This window comes from Bemisia tabaci, chromosome 9, assembly GCF_918797505.1.
Source record: "Bemisia tabaci chromosome 9, PGI_BMITA_v3".
In the NCBI taxonomy this organism is placed as follows: Eukaryota; Metazoa; Arthropoda; class Insecta; order Hemiptera; family Aleyrodidae; genus Bemisia; species Bemisia tabaci.
This window is the reverse complement of record NC_092801.1, coordinates 13,726,387-13,740,932: the sequence shown is the minus strand read 5'-3', so window position 1 is coordinate 13,740,932 and position 14,546 is coordinate 13,726,387. Positions and strand designations below refer to the sequence as shown.

At 36.5% G+C, this 14,546-nt stretch overlaps 2 protein-coding genes across 2 annotated transcripts; one reads left to right on the top strand and one right to left on the bottom strand.

Annotated features, from left to right (window-relative positions):
• The first annotated feature begins 77 nt into the window (after positions 1–77).
• Mettl5 (Methyltransferase like 5) lies at positions 78–5,400 on the top strand. Its single transcript, XM_019053170.2, has 3 exons — positions 78–404; positions 826–932; positions 2,451–5,400. Exon 3 carries the CDS (start codon positions 2,678–2,680, stop codon positions 3,311–3,313), a length of 636 nt encoding a protein of 211 aa, XP_018908715.2. The 5' UTR covers positions 78–404; positions 826–932; positions 2,451–2,677; the 3' UTR covers positions 3,314–5,400.
• Positions 5,401–5,842: 442 nt separating this feature from the next.
• On the bottom strand, positions 5,843–14,147 carry DMAP1 (DNA methyltransferase 1 associated protein 1). Its single transcript, XM_019053169.2, has 7 exons — positions 13,742–14,147; positions 12,143–12,533; positions 10,891–11,109; positions 9,809–9,910; positions 8,853–9,186; positions 7,259–7,408; positions 5,843–5,977 (listed from the first exon to the last, which is right to left on the bottom strand). The coding sequence occupies exons 2-7, from the start codon at positions 12,521–12,523 to the stop codon at positions 5,940–5,942; spliced, it is 1,224 nt and encodes a 407-aa protein (XP_018908714.1). The 5' UTR covers positions 12,524–12,533; positions 13,742–14,147; the 3' UTR covers positions 5,843–5,939.
• Between the last annotated feature and the right edge of the window lie 399 nt (positions 14,148–14,546).

Below are 14,546 nucleotides of genomic sequence, written 5' to 3'. Positions count from 1 at the left end.
TGTTTTTAGAACTAGACAATTAGACCGCCAGAGCGCAGGGGCGCAGGCCACGCAGGCTCTTCAGAATGTTTTTGAGATTGTTTTGAGGTTAGCTTTTAAAAAGTGTCAACAAATAATCAAACAGGAAAAACATACATTTGATTGAGCATAAGTAAAGGCTCCGTCGTTGAGAATTTAGAAGATAATTTAGATTATTTTTATCCTCATTCGAATGTGATCTTGCTGTTTTATACTTTCTTTCCTAAGAATTTGTTGTGGTGCGCACAGGTAGAATTGCCTCGAAGTTGATTCCTGATCACTGTCGCGACATTGCATACCTCATTGGTTTCTTTTCTCTTATGACAGCTTCATGAAATTTGAATGCATGACTAAGAAAATGGCATTTTCCTCTCAAAATGCCAGAGGTAAGCATGAAAACATCAAACTCTCGTTGAAGCAAGAAAAAAAGCTTAGATAAGTTTTTTACCTAATACTTGCAAACCTTGTGACACTTTAATTTTTAGCCACACAGGAATCACAACTACATGAAAGTCGCGAATCACAACTGATTAGTAGTTTTTTATGATACGATTATGAGACAGATGTCCTCAAGGTGGCTAATAGCAAACGCCGCTTTGTGCAGAGGCGGAAATTTGTCGTTTGCGCTTGCAAGCCGAAAGTAAACAACTGTCAACTTAGCTGGCGACACCTCTATGAAGTAATATTTCAGATTCAAATACCTCAGTCATTCTATTCCATACTACTGTGTTAACTATGACAAATCTTTTCGAGAATTCCAGCTCTCCATTGATTTAAGCATATTAAATTTGCTTTACATTTTTTCAGAGATCGCGAATCGTAAGCTGATAGAGGACTTGCAAGTCAAAAAGCAAATGCTGCTGAAACAGGGCGTTAATCCTGGCCTTAATACAATTGGATCTCAAAATAATTGTGTAAGTTACATCAGAATTTCCAGGAAACTAGTCAGGGATTTTTTAACAAGACACCTGCACCTGCACACACCAATAACAACATTCCCAGTAGAAAATTCACCAGGCATTCCTGCCTTACCTATTCATTCAGAGATCTTTGCATTCTCATTATGGTTATGTCTCAAGTCATACGTAGAGCGGACAGCTTTGTCAAGATGCATTTGATGTTGCCGAGTGATGTTTGTTAGAAAAAGGGTATTAGAAAATTTCTGGTAGCACAATTTGAGGAGAATAAAACATTATTAAAAACGTTAGGTAATTGTCATTTAAGCAATGTTCAAACTACCATAACTTCGCCGATTTTCACCTGAATTCTGGTCAATCTTGGGATCAATGAACTACTTTTTACATCTTCTTTTGCATGAGACCAAAATCTTTTAGATTTTTCCTCATGAATTTTTCACACAAACTGATTGCGGTAAACGCATGGGTCGTAGGACGGAATGTCGGAATCTTTTAGCCAATGTGTGTAAAAAGCTCAGCCTAAAGCTGATATCTCTTTACAGAGGGAAAAAGCTCACACACAAGCACAATTTCTCCTCAAAGAGATACACTGATCGGAGCAACACTAGTTACGTCCATTCAGGAAGGCAACTGCAGACGCACCTTGTTGGGCCAATCCTCAGTACAGTGCAGCCTCCTGAATTTTCTGCTACCAAGCTCGAGAGATCATGAAAACCAGCCCAAGACTTGGGCAAGCGTACCCTGGCAGCAAGTAAACTTGCGCCATCTAGTGAGCGATTGTCCACACAGCTCCATGTATGCCTGGCAAGGCAGTTTTACACAATCTGATCGCGGTAAACGCGGACTGGATATTGGAGTTTTTTAGCCAACGTGCGTAAAAATTTTAGCTTAAAGCTGATATCTCATTACTGAGGGGAAAAGCTCACACACAAGCACAATTTTCCCTCAAAGAGATACGCTGAATCTTGAATTTTTTACCCTCCTATTCCCGCCATTTTTGCATTGAGAATGGGGGTAAAATTTTCCCATAATCATTTTTCAACATAATCAATCTTAGTCCTGCATTGAGCTTTCCTGGAAGTTTGCTGAAGAATTTTTCCGTAACATCTTGTTCATCAATATTACAAAGCGTTGCAGAGATTGTCCTTCTTATTCTTGCATGTCTCCTCATAAAATCTCCACTAGGTTATTCTCATCTCAAAATAAACTAAAATTTGAATGTGATTTTTTTTTCCTTTAAAAAAGTGTATGGATTTTTTGAAGTCAGGAAAATAAATTACACCATCATATCTATGCCCAATACAGACATCTTTTGATGTGTGACAGAGCTCTTGAGTATTACAGTTATTTCTCTGCCAATTTCTTCGGTGAACTCATCAAATGGAATGAAAAATTAAGCTAATGATGATTTTTGACTCTGTCCAGATTTTTAAGAATCAATTTTTACCTTTTTTTTTAATCAAATTAAATAAGTTCGTACCAAGACTGATTTGAGTTTTTCTCTTGATGTTCCAGGTATTTGGATCCTCTGAAGCCCATGTTCCAAACGCAGCAACGTTAGCTCACAATTTAGCACTTCAAACATCTTTTGGTTACTACATCAAGCAAGACTCTTCTTTTGGAAATCTCATTCTGCCTGTCATCCCTCGATTTGAAAATAAATAACAATCGGACATTTCTCTCCTCGTATTCGAGATCCAATTTTAACACCTTAGTCAGATCCAGCACATTTTAACAAAACTATGGCCTCTTTGAAGTTAAAAAAACTTGAGGAGTATTTGGAAGACGTCGAGGGCTTTAATGCACCTAAAATTGAGCTTGAACAGTACCTAACCACTCCGCACTTAGCAGCATGCACATTACACGCAATCCAATCTTACTTTGGGCAAATCGAGAATAAGATCGTTGCAGATCTGGGTTGCGGGTGTGGCAGCTTAAGTATTGGAGCACATTTACTCGGCGCTCAATACACTGTTGGATTTGACATCGATAATGACGCTTTAGAAATATGCCAGGCGAACTTTAAAGACTTTGAAATAACAAATTACGATCTAGTGCACTGTGATGTTTCAAAGCTTAACGTAGATAGGTGGGAGAAAGTATTTGATACCGTTGTTATGAATCCTCCGTTTGGAACTCGCAACAAAGGTATCGACATGAAATTCGTACAAGTAGGCCTAAGTTTAGCAAACAATGTCTTTTCACTGCACAAGCGCTCAACGCGGAAGTTCATAGTGAAGAAGGCAGAGGAATGGGGTGTCAAAGTGAAAGCTGTGGCAGAGTTACGTTTTGACCTACCAGCTTCATACAAGTTCCATAAAAAAGATTCTGTAGACATAGAGGTGGATTTAGTCAAATTTTGGTCAGATGGCAGCTGAATTTATGGTTTCACAGGCTTTCACAGCTCTTATAAGATTGCTAGGAGTGTTTACCCCGTATATTTGAAAGAGGACAACTGGTCTGCAGAAAAATAAAACAATAAAACGAGCGAAGCTCACTTCCATGTGTGGTCTTACAGATTTCTTCAACTGAATTTTTTTTGGTTTTTTAAAGTACATATTAAAATGTTTTTTTTAAATGTTTTTCATTACCAATTTTTTGCGAACAATTGGACAAATAATATGAGGAAAAAGCAGTGAAATATTGAAAAAAATGTCAGGATTTTTTAAAATAATACAAAGTAGACAAATAAATACCATTACTATGATAATGAAAATAATCGATCTGTCTGTCTACAACAGAATCTGATTGATCAGTTGAACTTCCAATCAGGGCTTATTTTTCATAAACATTATTGTTGTTACCTTCCGGCCAATGCATCACAAACACTGTTTGTGCTGAGGAACTGTGTTGCCAAACTCGTCCAATTTTTACAGAAAAACTACATAGGCTGTCCCAAAACAACTGGCACTAAGGCTGTCATTCAGGAATTACAATAGATATCGACATGCGGTTTGCGGGAGGTGATAGCTCATACTCTTAGCTCTTAAACGAGCCTAAGTTGAGCTAGTTTGGTTAAAAACTCAACGAGTTACATCAATTTTCCCGAGACGTGTAAGAAATACCCCTACGGAATTTTTCGGTAATTTTTCATTCCTTAACTTTGCCTCCGCAAGCTGTGCAATTGGTTCAGACGTTATGAATCAAGTTTCCACTTCTCTGGATGAAAGTTTGAACTTGTCAGCAAGTGTTTCCATCACAGCCGAGAAGTTTTTTTCTGTTTGCAAAGTCAGTTTAGTGAAATTGTCCGGCCTGATAACGCGTTTTTTTGTGTTTCGTCATGAGTTCACCCGCGGAGTTGAAGCAAGAGCAACGATACGCAATTCGATATTGCGTTCGTCGTGAATTATCTGCTTCTGAAACACTTCTGAGCCACTGTCATTTCATTCACAGTTTCAGAAGCAGATAATTCACGACGAACGCAATATCGAATTGCGTATCGTTGCTCTTGCTTCAACTCCGCGGGTGAACTCATGACGAAACACAAAAAAACGCGTTATCAGGCCGGACAATTTCACTAAACTGACTTTGCAAACAGAAAAAAACTTCTCGGCTGTGATGGAAACACTTGCTGACAAGTTCAAACTTTCATCCAGAGAAGTGGAAACTTGATTCATAACGTCTGAACCAATTGCACAGCTTGCGGAGGCAAAGTTAAGGAATGAAAAATTACCGAAAAATCTCGTAGGGGTATTTCTTACACGTCTCGGGAAAATTGATGTAACTCGTTGAGTTTTTAACCAAACTAGCTCAACTTAGGCTCGTTTAAGAGCTAAGAGTATGAGCTATCACCTCCCGCAAACCGCATGTCGATATCTATTGTAGTTCCCGAATGACAGCCTTAGTGCCAGTTGTTTTGGGACAGCCTATGTAATTAACAGAATCACTTGAAATTCAACTCAATTTTCCTTTCTTCATCAAGGTTAATCCTTGGAATTTGCATGAAAGTATAGAAAAAATTTTCAACCGAAGAATTGAGACAATATTGAGATGTGTAGCAACAGCGTCAAAGCATAGATGGCGCTGGTGGTACATAGGCTGAAAGATAGCGATTTCAAGTACAGCAATTATGAAAGGATTCCCACCTTTTGTTCTTCAGTCCACATTTTTTTGCAGGAACCGAGAAACGGAAGCATTATCAATTTTATAATAAAAACAAAAGCTTCATACTCTTTGGCTTCATAGCTGGAGGACTTGTCTAACCATGAGACCATGACTGAGGGAAAGGTTATTTCCCACCACCATAGAAATTTTGAGACTTGGCATCAATGAGCAGAAAATTTTCACCGAAAGCCATTCGTTTTCAGTACTTTATTCTCTTTTTTTAATTTCATTGATCATCATTGGCTTCTCCTGACCATTGCATTATGGTGTAGGCTTTAGTTCTTTTTGTGGTGATATATTTTATTTTATATAACAGTAATTTGTTTTATATTCTTGTAAATAAAGTGATGTTATGATTTGAGACGGCTTTTATTTATTTAATTCTGATAAGGCACCAGGAGTGCAGAAAGTTCTACGCAGCAGTCGTGATCTCAGCCTTAAAATTTGCTCTTTCCAAAAAAAACGAACGTTTAAAGCGAAAAAATGTAAAAAGTCAGCCATTTCTTTTGTCCTTGTCTCATTTTTTGAGAATGAATCATCAGTAAAGACCTTTTTCAATGATTGGACCTCTAGATTGTGATCTAAACATTCATCAACCGATTTCATACGCATTCATGAGTGAAAGACTATCTTCATTACTTATCAAGGAAATATTCTAAACATTTTATAATAAATTTGAGGTGCTAATGTTTTCAAAATTGATGAGGAGTGTATTTCTTGAAAAGAACACAGTAGATTTGTATTCGATTAAGAAATTATTAGCTCATCCATCTCAAAAGAATGAGGAAAAAATCAAGAGTATATACAAATCGTACTAAAATATTTAATGCAACATAATTACACTTTACATGCAAGTTAAGACCTAGATTACGAACAATATTTAATTGGACTTTAGATAGTTTATTGAGTTGATGCTGCTGGTTTTGGCTCTTTGGAATCTGTAACAAAACAAAAAATAAAATCTTAAAATCGATTTTGTTTTGATAGCACAAATTTTCAGAGTGTTACAGCTTGATAGTGAAATTCCATTGGGCAAACCCATTGCGAAGAGTCCTGGGAGAACATACATCAGCTCCTTATGGACTGATTCAGTTTTCCTTTCACAAAAGGAATTTTCCATTGAAATGAGTATAAATTGGGACTGCAGTTTTCAAGTAAGAACTACGATTTCTGTCTCATCCATTAAACTTTGACGTGCATAGGGTAACTAATGGTACATACGTTGTTTCTAGACTGAGCCAGAAATTGTAGCTTCTGATTGCAAAATGTACTCCGACTCTCCATAGTTTGAAATTCCGAGGACTGGAGAAAAATTCGTATTAGCGAGAATTTTGAACCGGCGAGTTTTATCTCCTGATTCCATCATAAAATGAGCGATTTGTATCTTTCTTTAAACATATTAAGCAAGTAGAAATAAAAAATCATTCTTTAAAATTGCCTCACAACCCAAGATTTTCCCTACATTTCCCGCAATCCTGAGATCAAGAGATCGACTGAGCATTTACTAAACCCTTGAAACCTAGTAGACTGCTCCTAACCTATTTTTTGAGATACTGGAGAGTTTTCCATCAAAAACTCGAATTACTACTCAACTTGTATCCATAGTGTGTGCACCATAGAAGTTAGAATTTTGGTGAATCCCTATAGTACAGTGATGTCTTAATTATCCAACCGATTATATGAAGTCTCAGCTCTCCAACACAGTCGAAATTGAGTTGCGGTCAAAATAAGTTGACAGACAGCGCTAAATTCGGTTTTCTGGGCAAAGACTGAATTGATAAGTGGTTTTTTTTTCGATCAAATGGTTATGTTTAACATAGATTTGAAAATTTGGCCACACTTGTACTTTATGGTTATGAACAGGGCCTGATGGCATTTTTTGTTTTTTTTTTTTTTTTGGTGGTTTCGATTGTCTGACTTTTTCGATATCTGATGCAGCCCTCACCACAAACTGTCAAATAATTGGAGCATATCTGCTTATTAATTGATAAGGAAAGACATGAAAGTTTTAACAAAAAGACACTGAGTTGTCATTTGACTATCGGCTAAGACAGAAGACTCAGAGACACCAAAATATTAATTGGAGCTAAACTTGCACTGTTAACTCCTCAGAATTGAACAAGTGGATAGGTACATCTGAACAGAAATTCAGTGATCCTCGTCCAAAGAAATTAGAAATTACTAACAACAGAAATTTAAAATTTAAAAAAACAACTCACCTCCAGACATAGACTCATACTGATGACGCAAACTTTGTAATTCGTACTCGCACGTTTGGAGGACCATTTTCAATTCGTAAAGGAGAACCATATCACTGCGAAGTTCATTGAAGTGTTGGCAAATCTCTTCTGTAGGCATTGGGTTTTCTTCTGCGAGATCAAAAAAAAAGGAAGAAGAAATTGAGTAGAGTATAGAAAAGAAAACTCTGACAATACTTGAAATAAGAAAAAATTTTGATTTCAGCCTCCCATCCACTTATAAACGATGGACCAAAAAACAGAGCAAGGGTTAGACCTCTGAACGACTATTATTCATGTCAAAATTTCATGCTGAAAACATGGAACGTATTAAAAACTTCCAAAATTGAGTATTTCTAGTTTACCTTACAAAAACGTAATTCTATTCCCGCTTACCAAAAAAAAAAAAAAAAAACCATTGTCAATTTAGGTCAAATCAGCCATGGAAAACGACTAAACTGTTCGGCGAGTAATTTGACCTTGGTTACTTGCCCATTTTTCTTTTCTTTTGATATTGGGCACCTCTAATCAAGTGAAAAAAAAAGTGCAAAAAAACTCTTCATTTCTTTTGTGACAGACTGATCTATCAATGGAATCTGAATGGTGGCTGTCCCTGACTAGAGACTTAAATGTTATAGTCTCAAATTTGCATAATTTCCGCTGTTGCTGGCAAGAAATAGGATACAGAATTGTCATAATGTCTTCATCTTCAAATTCCTATAATTTTGCTTTTTTCTGACTTTCCCTAACTTTCAAAAAAAATTTCCACTCAGATTTTTCTTTTGAATACGCTGAATTTTGCTGTACGTTGGTTAAAATTTCCTTATTTAAAAATCAGATCATGGAAAAAGGCATTCAAAAGCTGTTTTAAAGATGACAAGCCTTAAAAATGACCAGAGGGGGTAAAAAATTGGAGAATCAGCAACATGTTTTAGTGGTCAGTAGATAGGTTAAAAATTCCTCGACTTCTCTTGTCATTGAAAAATCCCTGATTTCCCCAGTTTTCCAGACTGCCGGCCATGAGCAGTTCTATGTGGGTTTACGTGAGCCCACAAGCAGCATTGGAGGTGACGCCAAAAGTGCAAAAATGCATTTTTATTTAACAAATGCCATTAGGCAATAACAGAGAGCTAAAAGTAAAGGAAGTGTTCATGAAATTAGTTATTTTTTTGTTGCAATTTTAAAGTCAAAATTAAATTTAATTGAATTAAATTGTTGACTATTTCCACTTGTTGTAAAAAAATTTTATGCTGCACGAGAAATTAACTTAAAAACAGTTTTGATTCATTTCCTAACAATCGAAATAATAGAGGGAAAACATCGAAAACCCCGATAAAAACCATGAAATTTTTCTCCTCAATATTTACAATACGATATTTGAGTTAAAAATATGTCAAAATAGCGTCCATGAGAGATTCAATTTCCAAAATCCCCCCCCCCCCAGGCACTCCATTCACGTGCCAACAAAATGGTCGTAAGTCTCTTGGCACCCGCAAGAACTGAGGTCTAGAACCGCCTATGCTGCCGGCAACCCTGAGAATATGAATGAAAAAATAAACTGTGAAGAATACATTACCTATGCCGAGTTCCTGCAACATCTGTTCAATGGCCTTCATCTTCTTTTGACCCACACTGGCTGGAAGTTTCATGCGCTGCGACCTGACAGAAACCCCACTGCTCTTGCAATCAGGGAATTTGATGCCTGCCGTTTCGATGACGCTCGTATCAATTTTGGGACGTACTTGCGTAAATTTCTTCCTGGCCACCGTTTTCTTCTCTGACTTTGTGCCATCACTCTGGTTGTCCGCTGCGGTGATAAGCTTCTGCAAGTCCTGTGTCTTCTTATCTCTCTCGCGTTTACGAGCTTCAATTTTACGATATTCGGTCATCAATGTCATTTCTTCCTCCACCTAACAAAAGAAGGAATTGTCATTTACTTTGAAGACACACATAAGACGAACTTAACATGGGCAAAATGACCAGATACAAATAATATAGGCGAGAAATAATAAGTGTCAAAAGAATTTTCAGGAGGTCGTTTTGAAAAATTTTCAATGAACATAAAAAAATTTCGTTTCAAAACAAGGGTGCGATCTTAAAGGCGCATTTCAACAGATATTAGTGCTGAGTCTAAAAATGGCTTCGATTTTTTAAAAATCACCTTCCAAGGTCTTTGAAAATCGATTAAAAAAAAACATACGTTTTGTAAGCTGAAAAGGTGTTTTTTGGAAAATTTGATTTTAAGAAAAATCAAGGGCTGATAGAAAGAAAACTTAGGTCGTTCTGAGAATCTTGGATTTTACAGAAAATTATTGTAAGGTGGGAAAATAAGGACTTCATTTTCGGATTTGGATTAAAAAATCAATTGTGAATCTAGGACCTTGCTTCATTCTGGCTATAAATCTGCGTTTTTGTCGAAAGAATCCATAAAATACCAAGTATGTAAGTCTATCTGACAAAGATCTTACGATTAAAGGTACATAAAGAGCAGAAACAGAAGGAGGAGAGCTAACAAGACTTCAAATAAAGTACCTGCTCAGGTGTGCGGTTGTATAATCGTGCTAATTGTTCTTTGCGTCTCTTTTCATGGTCGGCGTCGAAAGCTTTAGGTTCTGCACCTGGAAGTTTTCTCACCTAAAAAATGAACATTCCAAAAATAAAATCTAAAATCAGACTGAAATTTATTGGACTAATAAATTTATTTATTTAACTTTTTAAAAAAAAAAAAACAAAGAATTTAAATTGTAATTTCAGTTCTTTTAAAAAATAATAGTATTATTATTCTAACCTTACTTTTTGTCATTATTTAATTTCATTTACTGTAATTTAATTCATGTAGATAGATGCAAGACATCTTTTTGTAGTAATTACGTTATTTTTAAATAAAATTTGTTTTAAAAAAAAGACTGAAACTATGAAACAAGACTTGCTCTGAAATTCTAATTCGGCAAACTTTTCAAAAGGGAGAAAATATTTTAGTAAGGTATACATATATCATTATCTTTTTTCTAGCTTTGGACCCTGAACTGAGAATTCGGAGGTTTTAGATACTTGCTGTAGCTCACATGGAATTTTTTTTATCTAACAGCAGAAAACAAACACAAGGGGTTGAAATTATTTAAAAGATTCTTGGCCTTTCCTTTACAACATGAATTTGATTCTTTTGTGCATCTATGGGTCACTGGCGTCATCCCCCCCCCCCCCACCATTACATATTTTATGAACAGATCCTCATATGCGCCCCTTCATATCCAACTTGTATGTTCCCGCAAATGTCACATTTCAGCAGGAGTATTATTGACGGATCATAGACTAAGAGCACATATAACTGAGCCTCGCAAAATTCATGCGTCTTGAAGCTAAATGCTGGAGCTGGATATTGATTTAAATCATGAATATTTTTCATTTTCCATTATCCGAACACCAAACTACCACAATAGTTTAGATAATTGTAGCAATATGATTGGAGCAGTATTGTTGATAAAACTGTGACACTAATACTACAAAAGGATGATGTTACCATTGCAGCGAAAGTTTACAACTATATTAGAGTGTGCTTCGAGATCCTTACCAAGAAGAGAATAACTGTTTTATGCGTACTAATACGAACTTACCTTGTGTAAAATTGAGCAAATAGAATAATAACGTTCCTTTAAATCTTCGACTGAACGTTTTTGGAACTTTTTCTCGTCGTATCTATCTTGTATTACTATAAATCTGAGATCAAACTGTCGGCATAGACTGAATAGGTGATCTGTTTCTGCTTTCGTCCACCAGTCTGACTGAAGATGCTGTGCATACTCAGCATCAGTGTATGTAGGAATTGGAACTTTCTAAAAAAAAAAAAAAACAAAAAAAGAAAAAAACAGATAAAATCCATCATAATTTTTCAGTTGACAAATGAAGCTCTTTGCCACTAAACAAAAACAAGGGGAGCGCAGAAGTAAAAAAGAGGGGTGAACTGACTCTTGAAAATGTTTAATTGAGATAATGATGAGATGAATATCAAATGAAGAGTTAGGGAGGAGTTCTCAAGAATCATACTTGAACTCAGCCACTTTATTTTCCACATAAGTTATTAAATAAATAATGTTAATAGTGTTATTCATGGAATGGCAAACTGTCATTACAGACGGTTCTAGGAGGGGGGATTAGTTAATGACTTTTCCAGGTCAATCTTTTTTTAATCAGCTTTCAAAAAGGCCAAACCAGGCAATTCTAAAGCTATACCTTGTGAGGATAAAAAAGCATACATTTATTCATGGATTTAATTTTCTGTCTGACTTTAACCTATTTACGAATCAAATTTTTCCTGAACTTAAATAAAGTGGTATGATCGACAAAATTAAATGGGATAAAAGAGATACAGAAAGGTCTTGAGAAAGGCAACATTTATTTACTTTACCTTTCCAGTTGCAATTATCATTGTATGTACCACTAGCCCATATTGATTTCAATGAGAGCAGTGGAACTATTCTTTTGTGTTTTCAGTTCAACTGGGCACCCAAATCTAACCAGTTTAGTGGAGCTTTCAGGTCTCATGGACAAATGGATTGCATTTTGCAAAAAGGAGCCAGGAGCATTGCAATGTTGCTAAGATTGTGCGACCTCTTTTGTCTTGAAAGAACAATCGGATTATCTATAAACAGTTTCTTTTTTACTCCCTAAAAACTGTAAATTGAAGACAAAATTACCGTGTAAATTTCATACTTTTTCAAGATTTCAATATTTTTATTGCAAAGGATGAAGTTGCACAATCTCAGCAACATTGCAATGCTTCTGGTTCCTTTTTGCAAAATGCAATCCAAATGTAAATTGGATATTCAATGGACAAACTAATATAGAAGGTTCAACTATTTTCAATACCTTATTAAATTTTGCAAACGGGTATTCTTTGCCTTCATCAGCCACTCGCCGCCAATGATGAAAAACTGCTCCATCAGTTCTAGCCGGATTTGTGAAGGGCGTCCATTCCCAGGGACGTACTTTCCGCATTCCAAGCTTTGCTTTTGTCTGCTTGTAACCCTGACCTGTGTCAGTGGGTAATAGAGGAGGCGCATCTTTGTTATCATTGTACAAAAGAGCGAAGACTTCTCTGGCCATTCCCTCCGGCCTGCGAGAAGACCTGGGTGTTAAGACATGCGAGAATTTTTTCTTCTTTGCATCTTGCGGCCCTAATATTGATTCTTTTGTGATTTCTGGTGCAGCCTTCTCCAGTTCCAAAATGTCCCGAACGTCCGTGCTCATTGTGACTTGTCTGGAACCAAAATCAATTGTTTATCACAAGAATTCTAGAGTCTCCGAATAGTTACATAAGTGAAGCTTCCGCAAATATGACACCACCAAGGTGGCATGATTTCATGAAAAAATCATCTGATTGTAATGACCACTTTCAAATTCTCATATTTTAGAACACTAAATGATTTTGAATTGGAGTTTATTTGACGAATACCATCAAATCAGAAAATATTATTAAAGTATCTGGAGGGAAAATAAAACAATGCCCGAACGAATAAAAAATATACAATGCAGAATGCCTGGTAAGTAAGCAAACTTTGTTGAAGTTCCACTGGGAAATCACTGAAATCATAGAATGACATTAACAACATTAGCAACTGAACAGCTAGAGTTATCTTTCAACTTATATACCTAAAAAGAGGTAAAACTACAGACTTTTATCAGTACAGCAAATAAGGATTTTTTTTGAATGCTTAAAAGCTTCACAGATTAGAGCGGATTCTTTCACTAGAACTGGGAAAAGAAAAAGAAGAGACAGAAGTCACATCAGTCTGGATGCATCAATCATCTGTTGGCCAATTGGTTAGCATGAAAATATCTCTTGAATGGTGCAATTTTTGGATGTGACATTTCGCCAGTGTAAGTCGGCAATCACATAACTCGTTAGCGGCGTCTGAAAATCTCCGCCTCTGTGGTATTTTTTTAAAGGAGAACAAATTGACATCATTCCATGAAGTTTTTGCAGAATTTTCTCCGCACAGAGAAGAAAAATCATGGCAATATTAAAGAATTGCCATTGAGTAGTTGTCCGTCTAAAAAATAAAGTATGACAGGAAGTCTGCAACGTTGCAAACCGAGTTATGTGATTGCCGACTTACACCGTCGATTGTCTCTTCTTTTCTTTCCCCAGTTCTGGGTAACGTGATAAAAGAGAACCAAAATGATGAGTTTCAACTTTGACCACGAATCTGATAAAAGTGTAGGCTCAGGGATCTAAGACTTCAGGAATTAATAGTTAGATCTTGGTATACCCCTTCTGCTTAGCAACATACCTGAATTTGATCGATTTGATTAACTATACTTTTTCCCTTCACTTCTTTCAACTAAGCTGTCAACTAACTAAGCTTCAAGTAAGCTGGAATAAATCACTCAAAGTGATCCCTCAAATGCTCGTTGGCATTTTAAAAATCGTGCTATACGACCGAGACCAATATTTGGCAAACTTACCAATAACACACACAGCACTGCAGAAACGTTGATTCCGCTCGGCGATTACCTTCTCTGGTGGACGCTACAGATGAGGGTTTGATATTACATAGTGAAACGATCTTCCTCGATGAAATTAGTTAGAGTCATGGGGCACTTTTTTACTGAGAGATAGAGGGTAAATTCACAGCCTCTTGCATTGTGTCAGAGAGGATACCGCAATGCCATCATAGAACTCATCCACTCAGATTCGGCGGAGAAACGATCAGCATGTAGATATTGAAAGGAGGATAGGCCTTAAAAATTTAACCTCCTGGAATATATGACGTTCGAATGCGAATAAAACACAACACGAAAGAGAAGAGAAAACAGTTCCAGATCGCAAAATGCAAATGCCGATATTTGAGCAAAGCGAAACCAAAACAATAACAAGCTACAAATTTATAGGTTATTCCCTGTTCGGAATTCATTGAAGGACTAGTTCATTGTCAAATTCCGATGTTAAGAAAATGAAGGCGCCAAATTACCGAAAATTTAAATTAGCGGGCAACTGTGTTGGGTGCGCGCTGCTGAGGGCAGGAGGGGCAAACAGCTTCAAAGGGGATTCAGCGTCATAACTTGCGTTAACTATGAACTGAATTAATACTTTTCACCTCTGGTATGGGTCATCATTCTTTGTTGGTGTGCAGTGATTGTTTATGAAAACTTCAAATATTTTCAGCTCTAAGGTAAAATTCTCACCATTAGTCGGGCAAAATTAGAAAGAAAAATGTTGAATTAACCATGAAATAGAGATACCTTAGTGGGCTTAAAAAAGATTCATTTC